The sequence below is a fragment of the Convolutriloba macropyga genome, chromosome 8 (assembly GCF_964194025.1).
Source record: "Convolutriloba macropyga chromosome 8, txConMacr16.3, whole genome shotgun sequence".
NCBI lineage: Eukaryota > Metazoa > Xenacoelomorpha > Acoela > Convolutidae > Convolutriloba > Convolutriloba macropyga.
In genome coordinates this window covers 9258879-9279580 of record NC_134475.1, presented here as the reverse complement: position 1 = coordinate 9279580, position 20702 = coordinate 9258879, and the positions used below count along the sequence as shown (strand labels likewise).

At 33.9% G+C, this 20702-nt stretch overlaps 2 protein-coding genes across 3 annotated transcripts in view; both read right to left on the bottom strand.

The window, feature by feature from the left end:
* Positions 1–20702, bottom strand: part of LOC142344358 (NACHT domain- and WD repeat-containing protein 1-like) — a 309470-nt gene that overhangs the window by 222288 nt on the left and 66480 nt on the right. The gene's annotated exons all lie outside the window — the stretch shown is intronic.
* On the bottom strand, positions 967–19193 carry LOC142344433 (uncharacterized). Of its 2 annotated transcripts, XM_075396073.1 has the most exons (7): positions 18334–19193; positions 11931–12045; positions 11571–11731; positions 8611–8795; positions 6820–7251; positions 3164–3175; positions 967–2809 (listed from the first exon to the last, which is right to left on the bottom strand). In XM_075396073.1, the coding sequence occupies exons 1-7, from the start codon at positions 18533–18535 to the stop codon at positions 1100–1102; spliced, it is 2817 nt and encodes a 938-aa protein (XP_075252188.1). In that variant the 5' UTR covers positions 18536–19193; the 3' UTR covers positions 967–1099. The 2 variants fall into 2 exon arrangements, with proteins under 2 accessions (XP_075252188.1, XP_075252189.1); XM_075396074.1 differs by lacking the exon at positions 3164–3175 and having other exon boundaries at positions 18334–19192.

Genomic DNA, 20702 nt, shown 5'->3' with positions numbered 1-20702 from the left:
AATTTCGATAATGAATCGTTGAGTTTCTGGTCGTCTGGAGAGTTGCACGAAATTGAAAATCAGAGGGAAATTGAAACCACATTTGAAACGAATACTGTCAACGCTGAAATTCCTGACCCCGGCTTCGTAAGAACCGCCGCAATCACAGAGTCTGATATTGATTCTGATGAAATTGCCGATGAAAATGAGATAGAAGAAGAACGTCCAATGTATAACCCATTTATTGATTATGAAGCGATAGAATCAGGCTCTTAATTAACAAAACAAAGCGCTATTTTCTATTCAATTTGACGCTTTTGTACGTGTTTAATTCTCTTATCTATAACAATTTCTATAACAATTCTATTCTATATGTTGTAACGTATAAATTCAGCTTTAATTCAAATCTACTTTGCTAGGTTTTGCCACAAATAAGCAAGAAAGGTTGAAACTGGAATGGCTTTCCAATAGCGCAATACCAACAATAAGCCGCCAGACAAATACATGTAGCGCAATTAACACTTTCCTAACATAAAAGATCTCCCCTAAGGGATTAAGGGATCAGGAATCTCCCTCTGCTGAATGGATCTCCAAAGGATCTCCCCCCCCCCCAATCTTCCTGTATATATACGATACTACTGGTATATATATAGTGCAACTGTCTATTAGACTGACTAAAGTCAAGTGTGCTAGCGATATATAAAAGAGAATAGAATCTTCTCAGTCTCTGATTGGCTTATTGTGTACATTCAGTATTTCATCTGCAACACAAAATTAATGAGGCGTACAGAAAATTTGTTTAACAAACTGGGACCTTGATCTCATTCGCAAATTACTATTCTTTTCCAATATTTTTGCAATTTACAACTATCTCTCAAGTTTTCTTAGTTTTTGCAGTGTCTGCGTCAAACTTTAGCATCTGATGTAGAACCAACCGTGCCAGAAATATTATTTCGATGAACTTTTTTTTGAAATTAAAAACTACTGTACCACTAAATAAAAATTTTGACCAAGTGTAGTTCAAAACTTGCATAATTTTTTTTTCTAGATATCCATGATAAAAAGCTACTTTACCGATTTAAAAAATAACTTTACAAAATTACGAAAATAACTGTACAAACTACGAATATTTAACAAGAGTTAGCTCCGTGTCAAAGAAGTCTTCCGTTGGTGCAACTTGAACAGTCGCTATTGGACAGACAAACTTCGACTGTTCATTTAAATACTTCCAGCCCGAAGACACCTTTGTCCGAGGCATTACCATAGGGTAATACGTGTTAAGCTCAAACGTTGAAAAGTGTTTCAGCATTAGACCTCCGCCATTTTCTTCGACGGGAGTCCAGCCGTTTTCTAAAGCCGTCCGGGGTCTCTGTGACCTCATTTTCAACAAAGGGTGAACAAAATTTGGGTTTTCAAATTGCTCGTCGTCGTATGAACTCGGAAAACAGTCGTAGTGTAAAGCCCTGTTCACGCTACTACTGGGTCGGGAGTGAAAAGAAAAACCCTGAGATGATATTTTCCTTTTGGGCAACTTGGGTTCAAAAGTTTGGTCACTTTTCACTGTTTTCAGGGTGTTTTCATACTCGTCAATTATGGACTGCAGAAGGTCGCTTTTTTCTGGGCTCTTAAAGCGAACTTTTGATAATTTTCTAGAATGTTCGGGGGTTTTCTGGATTTTCAAATTGGGCAAACTTTTCTGCTTGAATAAAACATTTTCGAATTTTCTGTAATCCGATTGTTTGGGTAACGAATTATTCGAAGTATTTGGTAATGAAATCTTCGAAATTTTGGATACTTTGGACTCAAAACTACTTTTAGCACTTTCACGATCTGTGCCGGTTTTTTGAACAAAACTTGATTCGGTCTTGTGCATAAGTTTTTTCATTAATTGTAACTCGTTCGGCACTGCGTCGGTTTCGTCGTCACTTCGCGAAGTTTTCTGATTGGTTGCCGAGCTGTTCACTTTTTCTTTAGCAGATTTCTTACCTTTTAAGGAAATTTTGGCCGATTGTGGAGGTTTCATTGACCGCTTCTGTTTTTTCTCAGATTGAGTTTTTGGTTTTGATTTTTCATTTTCGTCCGCTCGTTCCTCTAAAATTGTGGGCTCGGAGTTTACTTTGGACAAGGCGGGAAAAATGGGCACTTCCGGAAGCTTTTCGGTTGGAGTTCCGGGCGAATTGACAGGGAAAAAGCTTTTCCTGCGACGCTCTTTAGTACGGGGTGATGGAGAGGGCTTTTCCTGATTCAAGGGCAGAACTTTACTGAGCACAATAGCGGCGCTCATTTTAGCATCAATTTTTTTCCTTCTGTCTTCTTCCCGTCGGGCCATTTCGGCTATTTCGTCGGGCGAAATAATGGCTGCGGACATTTTGTGGAACTTGGAACTTCGTGTGTCAACCGATGACGAAAGCTCTTTTGTCGGCTTCATAACCGCCTCAAGACCTTTCGGCTTAACGACTATATCTCGATTTTTATCTTCGTCGTCAAAACCAAAGCGCCGAAAGAGTTCTTCGGCCGAAACGAGATTCGAAACCGATTTTTTAGTTTGTCTCATTTTGGCTAAATTTTCACTCGCTTTCTCGTTCGCTCTCGGTTTTATAATGAGTCGTAATTTTGTAAACTGTCCATTTTTCATGCCCGAGAAAATTATCCCGTTTCGGTAAACAAGCCTCGTGGGTTGATCGTAAACAAACGCGTAGGTCAAAACGTCTTCATAAGGAATCGAGTAAACACAAATAATGTTGTCGGAGGTTCCCACAGCTAAGCAGTCTTGTTTTTCCCCCGCGAAGCAAATGGCTTGTGGTTCGCCCGTCGCTGCGAATAACGTCATCTAAACATTACTAGACCATTATTAGCAAAAAATTAACATTTTGTGATTAATCGCGTAACAGTTGGTTTTTATGTTAGCTTGATTTATCGCCTATATAACATTGCAGTTCAAATTTTTGTGTCAACCAGCAGCACCGCTTCAAAGAGTAATTTAATAAACGCATTCGTGTTTATAATGCTAAAGGGTGGTAATATTAGTTAATATTAGTAAAAGTTAATTTTACAGGCAAACCAGGCGAATAATTAAAAATTATTTGTAATTAATAACAATCGAACGCACACACACATAAATTCGCATACAATAAAGATAAAGTGCAGGGAACAATGTTAGTAAGTGCAGAGTTTGTTTATTTACCGCTAGCGTTCCCTTTCAAGCAAATAAAGCATATTAATTAAGAACTGAAAAAAAAGCAAAGCTGACATTTAGTTTTTTTTAGCACGGGGCAAAGCAAAGTGAAGAAATATATGAAGAACATTTTTTTTTCTGAAAGCAAAAGCAGACAAAAGACGTCAATTGTAGTCTGAAAAAAGTATTAAGTTTAATTTAACAGCGTCCTTATGACCAATAAAAGTCATTTAGAGTAGTCATATTTTCTCTGCGAGCATGAAACTGGACTGAATTAATTTTTTTCGTATTCGTTTTTTGAAATGTATCGGTCTGACTTCATAACTAAAAAAACACAACTTCCTCTTATGGCATCTATGGAAAAATCTAATCAAAAAATTTTGATAAAATGAAAGTTATAAATAATATAATATAAAAGAAATCCTAGAAAAAAAGCATAAAACTATTCGCAAAAAAAATTGTTTCAAAAGAACCGAGAGACAAAAGTATCAATTTTTAGTGATTTGGTATCTCTAGAACGATGTAGGCATAGAATTTCGTTAATTAAAAAATTCAATCGTAAATTGAAATGTAAAAATTCCGATATGTTTCGGAGATCGCTTATTCTACAGTCAACTGAAATTTGAGCCCCAAGAGACAATTTTTCGCATTTTTAATGCAAAAGACGTCGTCATAAAACTTTATAAGGCAAAAAACATCTTACTTGCTTATTAACAGTCAGTTTTTTTAAATAATGCGTATTTAATTGCGTGACTAACCAAAACTAACCACATTTTTCGCTTTCTCTTTTTTCTGGCCATTTTAAGTTGTGGCTATCCGAGTCTCAAATTGTTAATAAAAAATAAAAAAAAATTGTATTTTATGACCGACAAAATACCACCCAATGCGACTGAAACTGAGAGAAAAAACTATTATGACCATTAACAATTATTTGCGTGATAAATATAAACAGTAATTAATTAAATGGTAATTACAATCTCAATGGAGAAAACCGTAATCAGAAGGATTTTGAAAAAAAAGATCAGGACGCAATTTTGCATACAAAACGTCAGCATCTGAACAAATTTAACTCAAGAAAGCAAAAAATTATCTTCTAAATAAGCAAGAATGCCATTTCATATATTAAGTGGGACCTCAAAGACAACTTGATGTGAAAAGATGTTTCTCAGTCTTAGAAAAAATTACGATTCAGAGACGGTAACTTATCTAATTACGACCAATTAGTTACTTTCAAATCATTGAACTGCAAGACAACCAACAGGAGACCAATGAGCTAAAGTAACCTCAAAAACTTTTGGGAAAAACACACAAACAATATCAAGGATGAACATTGGAACGCTATTAGCAGAGGATAAAGCCTACAGAGAAGCTCCCGAATCCTCGAAGAAAAAGACATGTAAACCATCTAATGCAGACAATACCAAATCTTACAGTAATTTCTTGGGGGCTAGATAAATTTTCAAGTAGAATGAAGGTTTCTTCATTACAAAGATTAACTTCTATGATGTACCCGTATTTACCAAGATTAATGACAATTTGCCAGAATAAAGATTCATTTTTTAGCTAATTTGGAGGTACTTATCAGATTAGAAATTTGAATAATCATTGTCTACTATAGACAATGAAACCTCTAATCGAAAGTTCCTCAGAGAATAACGAAACACAAAAAATAAACAAAAGAAAATGCAACAGCAGACACTAATAAAAAGCAAACACAAAAAACGCTATCGCAAATTTGAAGATTGTTATGCAAATTAAGAGACAAAAATTGATTATTCTGTTTAATAACTTTTGGGCTCTAACTTAAGGAATACACAAGCAAACCTTCATTGCTCTATTGACTACCCAGATAAACGTTCTTATTTGTAATAATATGATCCTATATGAATAAATAGATCATTAAAAATTTTTTAGTTTGATCTTGCAATGTTTTTTATAAACAATATATGATCTTTGCCTGATGGTTGCTAAAATCCATATACGCATATACAAACTAAAATGACATGTTCTTGTCGTATTATTTCCTTATATATCTCAGTTTGACTACTAAGATATGAAAATCCTATTTTGGTTTCAAGGACAAGCGTCCTTGAAGTTTAAAGACAAATTCATTTTTTTGCTAAGTTTTCCAAGATTTTTAAATCTCCAATAAGATTTGCTTTATGATCTTAGTGTCTGTGGTAAGGTTCCATAGGGTTCTATGATAAAACCATACGACTTATTAAAAATTATGAGTGACTTCGCATGGTTGACAAGATCCTTTTATTGTGCTGATCGCGCGCAACGGAAGAGGGCACTGACTCTTAGAAAATCTTAGGGGTTTTCAAGGCAGTGTTTAAGAAGATTCAGCGTTTCTCAGTCAGCCCAAAACGCACTATTTTCTAAGTAATTTGGAAATGAGTTTCTGAAAGTACAGTTTTTCTTCGTGAATTTTCTTAAAGCGCTTTTTGAGGAAATCACCCGGCAAGAGAAAGAAAGTTTCAAATTTTTAATACAAAGATTAAGCTTAGATTAAGTTAATAATTGTATTAGATGCCGCTTATTGTCTTATTGAGCATTAAGCATAACCAAAGCTAGCAAAGACTCTGAAACCTACCAGCTAAAAAGACATTTAACTGTAGCTTTGTGGTCCTTTGTTTAGATCATTTAGTCCATACCAATTCCACCATGTCATCATTCAAAATTTGGGTCTTTCCCATTATAGCCCCCCATAAAATTATAGCCCCCATTTTGGTATAATTACCATGATTGGGGGGCTATAGGTTACATGCCCACTAAGCTGGGGGGCTATAATGGGAAAGACCCCAAAATTTTGCCCAAAAGACCCCTAAATTTTGCCCAATTTTTGAAAATTATATTGTCCTAGAAATTATCAATTGTTTTAAGCCTCACAACTGCCCTTCACGCATTTTTTCACAGAGGGAAAGTAACTATGTCGGAACTTTTCCGTTTGTGCCCCCCCCCCCCGCATATTTTTTGCAATCCGCAGACGCACCACGTGTCATATTTAATTTTTTATGTATTGGCACGTGCTCCTGTAACTGGTGCGAGCATAACGTACGTGTGTGTGTGTGTGTGGGGGGGGGGGGGTGCGGTGGGCGCAGACGGAAAAGATCGACTAAGTTCTATAAATCTAGCAGAAATATAGCATGTAACGACCTTGATTTCTGAGCTATCAGAGCCAAAATTGTGAATAAATAAAACAGAACGTGCAGAATAATCAAAACCAAGAGTCTGCCACCACCCCAAAATGAACTGATAATTAGCAACAGGCCACGTTCCAGCAGAGCTATTGATATAGTTTAGATGACAGAGTATAAATATGCCATAAAGAGTAGGCCCGATTTGGTTCAAATTGGTGTCCCGCTCTTCGGGCATTTCCCATTATACCCCCCCCCCCATATTAGTTATCAGATTACCTATAGCCACCCCATTATGGTAATTGTACAATAATGGGAGGGGGCTATAATTTCTATCCTTATTAACAATAAAAACTTGAAGGTTATAGGGTTTGTGGGAAGAATTGGGTGTTTCGGTGATAAGCTTTTGGGGTGAAATGCTATCGGAGTGAAAAATAATTTAAAATGTGGGAGCTCTATGAATCGGAAAATGCTTCAATGATTGATTAGAAGCTCGAATTTTACAAGAGGGGTTCTCTAACTAACCTCTTCTTTAACTAATCCGTTTTTGCTCAGTGCCACCACCTGGACTTGGACTTCATTTTTCTGATCAACAGCTGCCAACATTGTCCCACTTGTATCTATAGCACTCAACGTTATCTCCTTACCAATATTCTTAATCTCATTGACCAGTTTATTACTCGCAATATTATAACATTTTAACGTATTTTTCGCGCCGAACACGAAAGTGTTGTCCGCTCCGAAGTACATGCACGAGACTTGTGCGTAGGGTCCGTCGTAATTTACGAGAGCCGAGAAGGCGAATTGACCGTCTTTTTGTTTCGTGTAGACCCGAAGGTGGCCCATATTATGTAATGCTGCGACTCGTGACTCGGAATTGTCAATTGTGATTGCGTGGATGTCGTAGTTGCTTGTGTCCGGTTCCAAAAATTGAGGCGTGCAAGGCTTCGAAGGATTCTGAAATGAGTGAACAAAAATTCCAGTTCAGAAGTTCGATGCTAAATGTCATTAATATTAAGCATCATAATAAAATTCACTCTTGAGTTTCGGTCCCCTAATCAATAAGACCAGTTCAAAAATGCCAACAATTTGCGGTAAATGCTCGCTTTCGACCAGCATTTTTAGGAAGTAAGCGTTGTAGACATTTTGACCGGTTCTAAGCATTAATTGAAATTTTTGACAGGATATTTGAACAGATTCAGCCCTGAAATGTTCTGGGATCAGGGTCGGGGAATTAAAAAAAAATGGATGCCTGAAAAACTTTTCAATGGTTTTAAACCATATTCCGGGAATGGTCTGTGAGAATTGTTGCCAATGAACTTTAGACATATTCCATAAAATTCTCCGTGAAATTTAATCCCAAACAGAGTAAATAGCAGACAGAGCTACTACTTGGAGGAAAAATGAACATCTAAGTTTTTTTTTTCAAACAAAAACTTACGCCTAAATTTAGATGAACTTACCTAATTTTTCTCAAATTTCGCTCATTGCTGCGTTTTTCACACTCAAGATCAACTCAGCTTTGTGAGACTTACTTCAAGATGCGTTAGTTGTTCAAATAAAGGCAAGAATAACTACCCCCCCCCCGCTGATCATCCTTATATGAAACTTCCTTCGCTCGGGGAAAAACTGATAGCACATTTCAATGAATCAATGAATTGATTATTTTAGATAAAGAACAGTTTTGAAATGACGAAATGATTTCGATCGGTACTGTTGGAAATGATCGTTTCGAAATTTGGTATTAAAATTGAATTTCTAATTTTAACTATATACGGAGGCTTTAAATTTCATGTCAATGTAATTAGCTAATCACACCTGTTATCTTCATTTCTCAAAATTACAAATTTTTAGCCAACACGGTTTGAAATTAACCAGTCAATTCCTAGAAATACTGGTCAAGAACAGCAATTTCCTCGAAAGGAAAAGCGGTTAGAAAAGTTCATACCCCAAAATTACCGCTGGAAAGCTGTCGTTTAATAAGTTTGAAAACCGTTAAAAGTCGTCCATACCGATAAGGAAATCTTAAAAGCTTCGCCCGTTGTATTCTAAACGTGCTGGTCAAAAATTAAACTGTTTTCGGGTAAAAAATACTAGTTTGATATGATATTCCTAAAAACTATTCCTTTCCGATGAAAATAAATGATATTGGACGAAAACTAATTGCTAAATATAGGGCAGCTGTTATTATACATTGCCAATTATTATTATTAGTATAGAAAAACTCATTACTGTGGTCACACGTGCTTATGAGAACAACAGTTTGTTCACAGGGGAAAGGGATAAAAGTTTCCTGGAATCAAAAAAGGAACTTACATCAAAGTAGGCAACCGCCAACACCCCCTGATGGTCTCCAGAAGCAATGAGTCTGTCTTTTCCAGCTGCTAGGCAGGTGAGTGTGTGACCGTGTCTGATGACGTTGGTGGCCTTGTTGTGTCCCTCCTGCCAGACAAGGAGGTCCTGGCCACACTTGACCAACACAGTCCCATCAGATCTGATATCTGCATTTCAAACACAAAATACAAATTCACACATAAAAAATTTTATAGGATACTAAACAATATCCGAAAACCATAATTAACAATTTTTTTAATGTTGACGATTTTTGGAATTACTGGAATTTCTTAGTTAACTTAAGCATAGTCCGTTATTAATTTTAAAAATCAAAATTGACAGCTACAGTTCATTATCTAAATACATGCTTTTAGTATTTACGAGACTACCGTTTTTTATTTTGTCCTATAAGATATTCAAACAGTATATCTTAATTTGCAATATGGCCAAAAAAAGATATGCTATAAAAACATCTTAAAGGAAAAATAAAAAATTATTAGTCTATCAGAATTACTAAATGCCTGTATTTAGTTAATAAACTGAGCTGTCAATGTTGATTGACCCACTATGGTACCAAAAAGCTACGTTCAGTGCAATTTCTGCTTTTAAGAGTTACTTTTACTTGCTTGATCTGAAAACGGGGCGTAGGATATCTGGCAAAAACTCGATTAGTCGAACACATTTTTTGTAGTCACCCGGACTGAACTCGCAGTCAAAATCAGTGCTGAACCATAGTATTTTAATTCTGTATTTTTGCTCTGACCAGTACTATAATCATGTCATATTTTAGACTTTTCATGAAAAAATTTAGACCAAAAAAAATTGTCTGAATTTAGACTGCAGCATGATAAAGGTACAATCTGAAAATGCTATTCGCATTGAAAGTGTGAAGTCTTAAAATTCTGTTCACAAAGCAAAAATGTCTGAAAACGCGTAAAAACTGCTTTTATTGCCGTATTGGGGCCACAAACAAGTTGCTAAATGTATTGTAGAACAAGCACTGTTTTACATAAGTATTCTTTATTGACTGGAGATGTTAGTGCCCTGAAACAATACGAATTGCACCCAATTGTACTACAAATCTCAAGTGTCACTAAAAACATCCTGGACCTTAGTGCCATAGTAAATCAGTGCTGAAACATTGGATTCCAGTTGCATGTCGTCAGCCCAGATCTGCATCTGTTTTCGTCGAAGCTCAAACTAAGACATTCATACAAAATTCCTTTACAATCTGAAATAAAAACTATAAAAAATTGCTATTTCTGTCCAAATTTGTCAGGTTCTAGGCACTCGACGTGTATTTACTGATTTTGGCGTATATTTACTGGTTTTGGGGGTTATTTCATCATCTTAATACGCTTCTTGCAACGTTTTAAGATTGTAAGTCATCGTCATACTCACAAAATACAATATCCATTTTTTTCAAAATTTTCACAATTTGTCATGATTTGAATGAAAATAATTGGAACCAATTCCAAGGATGGTGAGTCTATTTTCAGAAAAAAAACCGTCAATGAGACTTATACTGCACATCATGAGTTGAAGGTTACAATTAGGATACAATGATACAGTACTGGGCTGACGATATACAATTGGAATCCAATGTTTCAGCACTGATTTACTATGGCACCAAGGTCCGGGCATTAGACGAAAAATTTTAATTAAAGTTTTGTGGACCTTAGCAAAAAAGCAATTAAAACACTTATAATCGGTACTTCAAAATTCAATTGACGCTATAAAGTACTTAAGTGTTCCTAACAAATGCCCTCACATGAAATGGGTAAATAAAGCACACATAAAATCTATCACTTTCAAAAACTATTTTTGCCACTCGATAACATTCGGGCAAAATCATTTGGCAAAAAACGCAGGAAAGAGTCGAAAACCTGATAAAAATGTTCACTTCTTTATTCTAAATACTTTAGAGTTATAATATGTTTCAAAATTCGGGAAAATTGCTTTCATAAGTACTGGATTGACAAAAATGAAGTGCTACAAATGCTCACTATTAAAAGCGACCGTTTTTGGAAGCTGTTAACATGTAGAGACATTTGTTAGGGTCACTTAAGTACTCTATAGCGTCAAGTGATTTTGAAATACCGCTTGAAAGTGTCTTAATTGCTATTCGCCTTCTCTCCACAAAACACTAATTAAAAATTTTTGCCTAATAGCTACGAAAAATGTGTTCGCCTAATCGAGTTTTCGCCTAATATCCCTTCACCCTGAGAACGTTTGATTTCCACTAAGGTGTGAAACAGGCATGAAATTTTGAAGTTTTAAACAAGATTTCACTATGATTCTCTCCACTTACTCAGAAAATACAGTTAAGTTGATTTGCTCTTTTACTGTTTGCCACGCTGTTGCGATTCAAAATTTTGTTTAATTTGCTATTGGAGAGATTTTAAAACATTCTAGCTTCACTTTGCTTTTTGGTTATTACAGTGTATAGTTATACGACTCTGCTTAAGTTAACCAAGATTTTATTGATTCAAAATTCGTTAACTTTAAAAAAAAAGTTAGTGAACTATGTTATTGAACCTGTTTAAGCATCCTTTAAAAAATGCATGTGACTCTTTGATGACTACCAGTAATTATATCTGACCTTTTATAATTAAGAGGATTCATATACGACCTAATTTGAATACCGGGATATTTGTATAACCGTGAAGCCTTTTGTCAATCAAGGCATGATCACGAAAAAAAATTAATGGCTTGCATGTTACATAAGCAGTTTCTAGAAGTTTTTGTCGAGAAGCGTCAACTGAAGAACACAAATATTTCAAATACGCTCGTTCTAAATACCTTCGAGATACGATGGGTTCCTGTATACTCTTTCCCATTTGGTAGACAATAACTCCAAAAGGTGGTTGAGCGGGGTCGGGCCATTATGTACAAACGGACATTACCAAGCCTTCTTGTTCTAAATAAGATTGTTTGTTTACCTTCGAGGTAGGATGGGTTCCTATATATGAAGACCTTGCTCTTCTTCATCATCTCCCCCCACTCTCTGTCTACCTGGAACACCTTGATTGTACTGCTCTTGTTAGAAGCAGCAGCCACTATGTCAACTGAGACACTGAACGCAGAACAAACTCCAGTCAGCCTAAACAAAAGAAAAGAACTCTAAATTGTGTATAGGTAAACTTGACTGCATAGCATAGAGGTAAGATGAATTGTAGCCCGGGTTGGGGTCCGAGTTGTTTCCAACGATGGATCAGGGCAATGTCATTAGTCCATGAATGACTGATTCCAAATATTTACGATTATTGAAGGGTTTTATTAAACATTTCACACTAACTCACCCGTCGAGAATAATTGAGTCTGCCTGTGTGTATATGGGGGTGGCAACAATCAGACTCTTGTCTATGTAATCACTTGCACCCCCAGAACCCATGTTGCGAGACAGAGACACGGACACTGTAACATTATGTTAGAAAGAAGTCTTTGATAAAATTGCGCTGATTTTTCGAAAAAGGCTCGAAAAACGCTATTATTTAAGCGCTATTTCGCCCCCTCAATGATTTAACTTAATTTTACTCATCTATATGATTGTTACTCTTAACACTGAGATGAAATGATATAGTGTTAAGATATGCAGGATTAAATGAATTGAAATGAATCACTTGTTTCTAATTTTTCCAAACCCTAATCAGCCTCAAACCATAGAGATCTCTGATTAGACCAACATTAAGCACAACGATGGGAACTTAGTACCCGTAAGTATTTTGTCTAGATTTTTTCCCACCCCACTTGTGCGGAGAGGAACTGTTTGCTCAACTGGGTTTTTTGTTTAGTCCATTATGGCCAATAGATATATTAATCGTAGAGATTTGTGAGTGGTATCACTAAAAAGCATGTTAAGCTTAGAGTGCAAAATTAAAATTTTTCCCAAAATTTTATCCTTCATCACGAGTTATCGAGGTTTAACATTTTGAGAAGATTTCACTTTTCACACTACTTTTGTTGCATTTTTTGGGATTGTTTAAAAAAAATTGTTTTTGACAATTATTTCACCAGTGTCAACATTTTAGGGTTCAGTAACCCTGAAACGATGTTGAGGCTACTTTTTTGTTCCATTTTGTTGTTTGGAATGAAACGGATTTAAATTTGTATCCAGATTTTTCGGCTATTGAAGCCATATCTTTGTTGTTTTTGTTTCATGCATTTTTTGAGTACTGTTTTGCTTTTTTTTCTCGTGACTTTGTGGCGAAGTATAATAATTGCAATGTATTTGTTTTATTGATGAGCATTCATGGCTGTTTGAAATGGTCTGTAGGCAAGTAATGACTTTGTTGATCTTGAAACCAAAAATTTTGTAAAATTTGAGCTCTTTCATGCTATTTTATGCTGATATGGAGTACAAACACTGACAGATCCCATCTAAGTTCTAACTAACTCATGTAAAAATTTCTCAGTTTGTATTTGATAGCATTGATTACTTTGATTATTTGAAGCTATTTGTTTAAGTGAAATATTACTAATTTCTTGAGTTTCGACTATCAATCATTTTTTTTTGTAGTTTTGACAGAGTAATGAAACTTCTCATTCATTTCAGTAGTCGAGATTAAAACAATCTTTCATTAAATTCAGTTAATAGCTTATGATTTATAAAACTTCTTAATGTTAAAATTTGAGATCGAACGGTTTCTAAAATTCTTTCTAAAAATTAACAGATTTTGATAAAATTGCTCCTCAATATTGCTTTATCAACTTGTAAATTGCTTTTGTTAACAAGGGCTTCTAGTGACTTCAAACTAAATTGTGTGGGATTTTCATAATAATATCAGCTTTTAAAATACTCTGTGAGAATCTATTTGATCCATTTTAATTTATTACCAAATTACAAAGAAGTAAACTTTGTTCACAATTCTTATATGTTTTTTTGAAATCTATGAATAAAGCGATTGATTTCATTTTATAAACAAAATTTGGAACAAATATTTAGCTTGTTCACAGGGGAACCATGATATGCAATACTCCTGGGTGACCCCTATTTAAAGATTTCTTCTCTTTATAGATTTATAAGTGAGTGCACAGATCATTTTTCCAAAATTCTGTATTCACTTATCAATCCGATTTGTGCTTTCAGGAACTAGTCGAAAATAGCGGGACGCCACACAACTTGAACGGAAATCAAGTTTCTATTAGAGAGAATTTACAGTTTGAATATCAGATTGAAAATGGGATACTTGGTTGATTGATTACTTGAAAAAAATTTCTTTTGGTAATTTATTAGTAAATTTTTGAGTTCTGACAAGAGATTGCTTTTCTGTAGTTTTGTCACATTATAGAAATTGAAAATTCTCATTGATTTTACTAATAAAGCTCTGATCTTACTTTTGGTTTTAATTTGAGTTTTTCGAATCTAATCGAAATTAGTTAATGGAAAAAATTTTAATGAAGTTGTTACTTGAGAGATTAAATTTCTAAATTTATTCAGTAAACTGCACAACTGTTGATTTCTGTATCTCAATTTTTGTTGTCTGGTAGATTCAGTGTTTTATTCAATAAAATTGTCTTCTTAAAAGTTTGGAAAAAATGGAAGAATTGATTTCATATCTCGTGTTAATTTCGTTATAGTAGTAATTCTAGTGAAATCAACAATTTTAAACTCAACGGTTGCCAATCTTTTATGCATACCCGTCTGTCCCAATTTAGGAATCTATCAAATTTCATTTTGCATGATGTGAACTACTGAGTCAAGAGAATATCCTTGTTTTGTCTTAATGGTGCATCAAAACTGATGTCTGGTCAGATCTGCCAGCAACCACTGATTTGATAACTTTGAAATTTATATCTTCTATTAAAATTTTTGAAAGTTTTGTTCATTTTATTGTTCTTCAGAATGATTTGTTACTGAGTCCAAACAGTGACCGGTCTCATTGGAGATCAACAAACCCATAATGAAACCCAATAATGTACTGGGTTTATAATTGATTGCGTTGAACACTTTGAGATTGTTTGTTTTGATAAAAACGTTAGTACAATTTTGCGTTTCGATCTCAAGTTTTAATTTTTTCTAATTTCTTCAGAATACTGCTTTATATCTGAGTTTAAAGAGAAGTCTTAGTAGGGATCTAACGAAAACCAGGTCTTGCAAAACTTCATAATGCCTATTTTTGAAATTTTTTTGTACTGATTACTCTAAAACTTTTTCAAATTGAAATTTTGTAAATTTTTGAAATTTGATTGGGGAAATTTTTGAAATTTGATTGCGTAAATTTTTGAAATTTGATTGCGGAAATTTTTGAAATTTTGATTGCGGAAATTGATTGCGGAAATTCTGTGAGAATCTATTTGATCCATTTTAATTTATTACCAAATTACAAAGAAGTAAACTTTGTTCACAATTCTTATATATTTTTTTGAAATCTATGAATAAAGCGATTGATTTCATTTTATAAACAAAATTTGGAACAAATATTTAGCTTGTTCACAGGGGAACCATGATATGCAATACTCCTGGGTGACCCCTATTTAAAGATTTCTTCTCTTTATAGATTTATAAGTGAGTGCACAGATCATTTTTCCAAAATTCTGTATTCACTTATCAATCCGATTTGTGCTTTCAGGAACTAGTCGAAAATAGCGGGACGCCACACAACTTGAACGGAAATCAAGTTTCTATTAGAGAGAATTTACAGTTTGAATATCAGATTGAAAATGGGATACTTGGTTGATTGATTACTTGAAAAAAATTTCTTTTGGTAATTTATTAGTAAATTTTTGAGTTCTGACAAGAGATTGCTTTTCTGTAGTTTTGTCACATTATAGAAATTAAAAATTCTCATTGATTTTACTAATAAAGCTGTGATCTTACTTTTGGTTTTAATTTGAGTTTTTCGAATCTAATCGAAATTAGTTAATGGAAAAAATCTTAATGAAGTTGTTACTTGAGAGATTAAATTTCTAAATTTATTCAGTAAACTGCACAACTGTTGATTTCTGTATCTCAATTTTTGTTTTCTGGTAGAACCAGTGTTTTATTCAATAAAATTGTCTTCTTAAAAGTTTGGAAAAAATGGAAGAATTGATTTCATATCTCGTGTTAATTTCGTTATAGTAGTAATTCTAGTGAAATCAACAATTTTAAACTCAACGGTTGCCAATCTTTTATGCATACCCGTCTGTCCCAATTTAGGAATCTATCAAATTTCATTTTGCATGATGTGAACTACTGAGTCAAGAGAATATCCTTGTTTTGTCTTAATGGTGCATCAAAACTGATGTCTGGTCAGATCTGCCAGCAACCACTGATTTGATAACTTTGAAATTTATATCTTCTATTAAAATTTTTGAAAGTTTTGTTCATTTTATTGTTCCTCAGAATGATTTGTTACTGAGTCCAAACAGTGACCGGTCTCATTGGAGATCAACAAACCCATAATGAAACCCAATAATGTACTCGGTTTATAATTGATTGCGTTGAACACTTTGAGATTGTTTGTTTTGATAAAAACGTTAGTACAATTTTGCGTTTCGATCTCAAGTTTTAATTTTTTCTAATTTCTTCAGAATACTGCTTTATATCTGAGTTTAAAGAGAAGTCTTAGTAGGGATCTAACGAAAACCAGGTCTTGCAAAACTTCATAATGCCTATTTTTGAAAATTTTTTGTACTGATTACTCTAAAACTTTTTCAAATTGAAATTTTGTAAATTTTTGAAATTTGATTGCGGAAATTTTCTGTTGATTTGTTACAGGCTGAGGAATGAACAATCTCAATGTTTGCTGTAATGGCTTAATGGAAGCCTGTGAATGATTGGGGTTCACAGCTAAAATTTTTTTTAGAGGGATGTTAATTTTTTTGGAAGAATATAAGAGAAATTTGAGTTCTGAGCGTTTTTGTCTTTTGTTTTGCCGCTCCCTTGGATCTGATTTAAGCCTTCATATTTAGAAAATGGAAGATTGAAAATCTGGATCTATTTTTTCCCTTGTTAACTTATCATTGACATAAAATTGACGCTATTTGTTTGGAAGAACTGGGAGATGTTTTGAATTTTGTCTATAATTGTTTGAAATTTGATTTATGGAGAAGCGTTATTGAGTCTTCGAAAGAGGTCTCTCTGACAAAGAAATGTTTTCAATTTTAATTGAGATACAAAAACAGCTGTGGGAAAACAATTATGCACAAAAAAATCTTTGTCGACTCGTAAAATAATGTTATTAGCCTGATGGTCTAGCTGATTCACACAAACACTCAAACCTCTGTGGTTTAGTGGTTTTACGTTTATGTGGTTTTAGCATTTAGTTTGTTTAGTGGTTTTAGGTTTTTGAATTTATTTTAAGGTTAATTTGGCTTCTGAAATTTAGTAATCAATATTTTCCTATTAAATCGGAGCTTTTTTCAGGTTTTTTTAATTTTTTTTTACTCAACACTTTAATTTTGACTCAACACTTTATTAAAAACACTGGGCAACCCCTACTTGAGTGATCAGGGTTTACATTCTCAATTTGAATTTATTTTTGTAGCCGAAGTTTTTGTTTTATTTTGCGCTCACTTACATGGCTAAATTGAGAACTCCAAATCTCATTGATGTAAGAAAAAATTCAAGTGTTACTTACAAATACTTACTAGTTGCAACACAGATAAAATTTCATTCATTGATCTAATTTTTTTTGTTTTTATTCGGCAAAATTTGTTTTTCAGTTAAAAGTTGTTTTTTTCGTACTTGAGAAGCTGCATTAAAGATGACTTCGTTTCTGCGTTTCTTTTCGTTTTGTGTTCATTCAATGATAAATTTCATTTTCACTAGCACATCCCTTTTTTATATAGACGTGTCCTTTCTTAAGAATCTATCGAAGTTTAAATAACAAAATATGAATAATACATTCATGACAGTCTATCTGTGCTTCAATTGTTAGACACAAGAGACAAGGTTTTCGATCAGCGAGGTCGAAAACTTATGTGCCATTAGACATTGGCGAGCCTCCTTGTCACTGAAAAGCTCAAATGTCTGAGGCAAATATCTACTCAGAGGTCATTTAGAGCGCACCAATGTTTGACCAGACGCAATTTCAAGCGCGCAAAGCTCTTGTAGGCCTTGTTTTCTAATGCTCACAATTCTAGATCACGGCCTTGAAATTTCAAAATTTTCTTGAGTTCAAAAAGCTAGATCAGACGCTATTTCAAGCGCAAACGAGGTTGAATCTTTGTTCCAAGTTTGTTTTCTAAAAAATTTTTAAATTACGGCTGACCTAAAAGGTCATATCTTGTATTGTGACAATAGGTTATAAAATCAAACCCCAGATTGAATTATTTTCGACAGCAATAATAATTATTAGCGTAAATTTTCCATGAAATGAGCGACCTTTCTGTGTATTATCCGCTGTATCTCATAGCGGATAATTTTTGTAGGCATCGAAAAATATCTGGAGAATTTTCTGGAAAAAAGACTGAAGAGAGTTGGTTTTGGGAGGTCATGGAGCACACAAAATTCTGATCAGATGTAACTTTATTCTCGAGTCACTTCGGTTGGGGACCTCAACATTCATCCATATTTTCAATTTTTGAAATTTCGTTGTACAAGAAAGAGTTTTCAAAAAAATAGTTCTTGAGTTAAAATGCTGGAGTTTTGAGAGATACGTGCAATTTTTATTGAATCAAATTTTATAGAGAAGTTTTCACCAATTTTAAAGCAAAAGCCAATGCGTTACAAGAAAGTGATTGGTACATTGTCTGTACGTTACTGGCTAGTAGACGAACCTACAAAATCGTTATTGCGACAGAACCGGACATCCATAATGTCACACTTTCCCACGAAAGATGTGTGATCAACACTGTACAATGGCTGAGCACCTGAAAAGATCACAATCACATCATTTTCTGCTGAACAAGGATAAGTTACATTGTTTTGTTCACTTTCAGCTGTGAACAAGTACCTGAACAAACTTTCAGCTACGTTCATTCACACAGGAAACAGCAGAAAATCAATAATGGCAGATGATATATAAACAATAAAATGATTAAAGCAATCGCTAATTGTTCTAAAATGATGACAGAAACACAAGGTTTTTGCTCGAAAATTAAAGCGCAGTATTTTTGACAAATTGCTATTTGAGTTAAAAAGATGAACGTGATAGCTGTTTTCTTCAAGGTTTGGTCATAACTTACCTTTAATGTTAAAAATGCAATTGGTGGCAATCAACTCTACTTTAGTTAAGTTTTCTAATGAGGCGCTCAGCAGTTAGGAAAAGTAAATAAAAATAAGCTATTATGATAGATTAAGCTGGGGATTAATAAGTTGAAAAAAATACCCGTACTGGAATTCAACCTTTAACCTTCAAATTGCAAACCGATGGCGCGACTATACCTGCTTGTCTGAAGATAACAAATTTTTATTTTCTATCTCTATATTTTGCCATCTTTGACCTCGTTCGACCTCGCTTTTCCTTGTTCAATAAACAATTCTCAGGCGTTATTGAAATTAAATTGAGAAAAAAACTGCAGTAGAATCAAAAGATCCACCTCTTTGGCTGCTATAGACGCAAACGTGTGTCTGTTAACAGTCACTAAGCTATGAATTTTTATAACATGTTGTAAAAGTCTTAGCAATCGCTATTATTATACGAAACAGTTAATAAGATAGTGCAAAATCTATAAAATGTAAGACCCGAGATCGTTGAACATTTTTGCTCTAAAAGATCGTGTCAGATATGGTCTAAGCCGTCTTGAAAGATGTAGTAAGATATGATTTTTTTCAAAAGATATACGATATGAATTATGGGCAAAATTGTTATAAAATGTTATAGTATTTGAAACCTCAATCTTTTCATCGACAGCACTGATTGGTTACGATTGGTTAATTGATAACATAAATATTTTTTTAAAAACGTAATTTTTATTTTATCAATTCAAAACTTCGGTTTACCTTGAACCAACACATAGAAAAAAGACAACACTTGTGTTTGATATAGAACAACCTACGTCAACAATTCAAAAAACTTTTTTTTGAAAAATTTACACTTTGAATACATTGAAAATTCTCCTCATTAGAGGCTTAAAAATCTCTTCAGCTGTGATGAAAAACTACTTATTTATCATTCTGAAATCATTAAACAACAATTATAAAAACTATTTGCATAGCAAATCTTTCGTGACAACTGAAACCGAAAATTTATAGCAGAATTTCTTAATATTTCTTTGCCAAATAAGTGATTTTAGAAAAACAATGCATAAATTGCGTAAATTGTAGAAAATTATGGATGTTGTTTTTTTGTAAAACCTTAAAACATGACACATCTCTTGATATCTGCAAATTTAAAGAATATCGTAAATGTGTCTGCCGATGAAATCATGCCACATTGATCCATTTGCTGAAGAGATTGAGTAAGTTTTTATATCATGCGCAAAATTGAATGACGCGAAGATTTATCTGAAAGATTATTGACGCAGTTTTCTTATAAAGAAGTGTGAACAATGTATCAGAAAAATTTATAACAAAGAGGAATGAAAATTTTTGGGCGCAGACAAATTCACGCAATTCCGGACTGATAGCATTCAATTCTATCGTTTACTAGATGAAATTGAATGCAAAATCTTCCTTGCTTTGCTTTATGCCTCACAACTAGATTAACATTACCATATTCGCTATTCGAACTCACAATACATTTTCAATGGCGACCTTTGAAAAAAAATCTATTATTGCACTCTTTTGCATCAATATCATTTTCAGTAACTTAAATTGAGTTTAAATTTTTATAATTGCAAATGCTACAGAAAATAACCAATCAGTTTGATCAAGCTGCGTTCTAGGATGAGTGGCAAGATAGGTTCAGTTTTTAAACTAATCACCTCAAGTAGATAAAATTCTAAGAAATATTCACATTCTATAATATCCTTCCTGAGACAATTTATCCCGTTTTCAATAAACACGACTGCATACAGCCCGTCAATGTCAACATTTTACCTCAGCTTGCTTTCAGATTTGTTAGATGCAGTGCATTGCAACGTTCTTCTCAATCATTGGCAGGTATTTTTATTGAATTTGTTGCACAAGATTGCATACGCACAAGCAAACATTGCCACCTTTATTCCAAACTAATTCAGACGTGAAAACTTTTTTCATTGCAGTT

Excerpts from the sequence above, each read along its gene's own strand:
- LOC142344433 (XM_075396073.1), bottom strand. The coding sequence starts at position 18,535 with ATGAACGTAGCTGAAAGTTTGTTCAGGTACTTGTTCACAGCTGAAAGT. Across the intron at positions 11,732-11,930 it reads GACTCAATTATTCTCGACGG|GCTGACTGGAGTTTGTTCTG; the intron begins GTGAGTTAGTGT and ends TCTTTTGTTTAG. Across the intron at positions 8,796-11,570 it reads GAACCCATCCTACCTCGAAG|ATATCAGATCTGATGGGACT; the intron begins GTAAACAAACAA and ends TTTGAAATGCAG.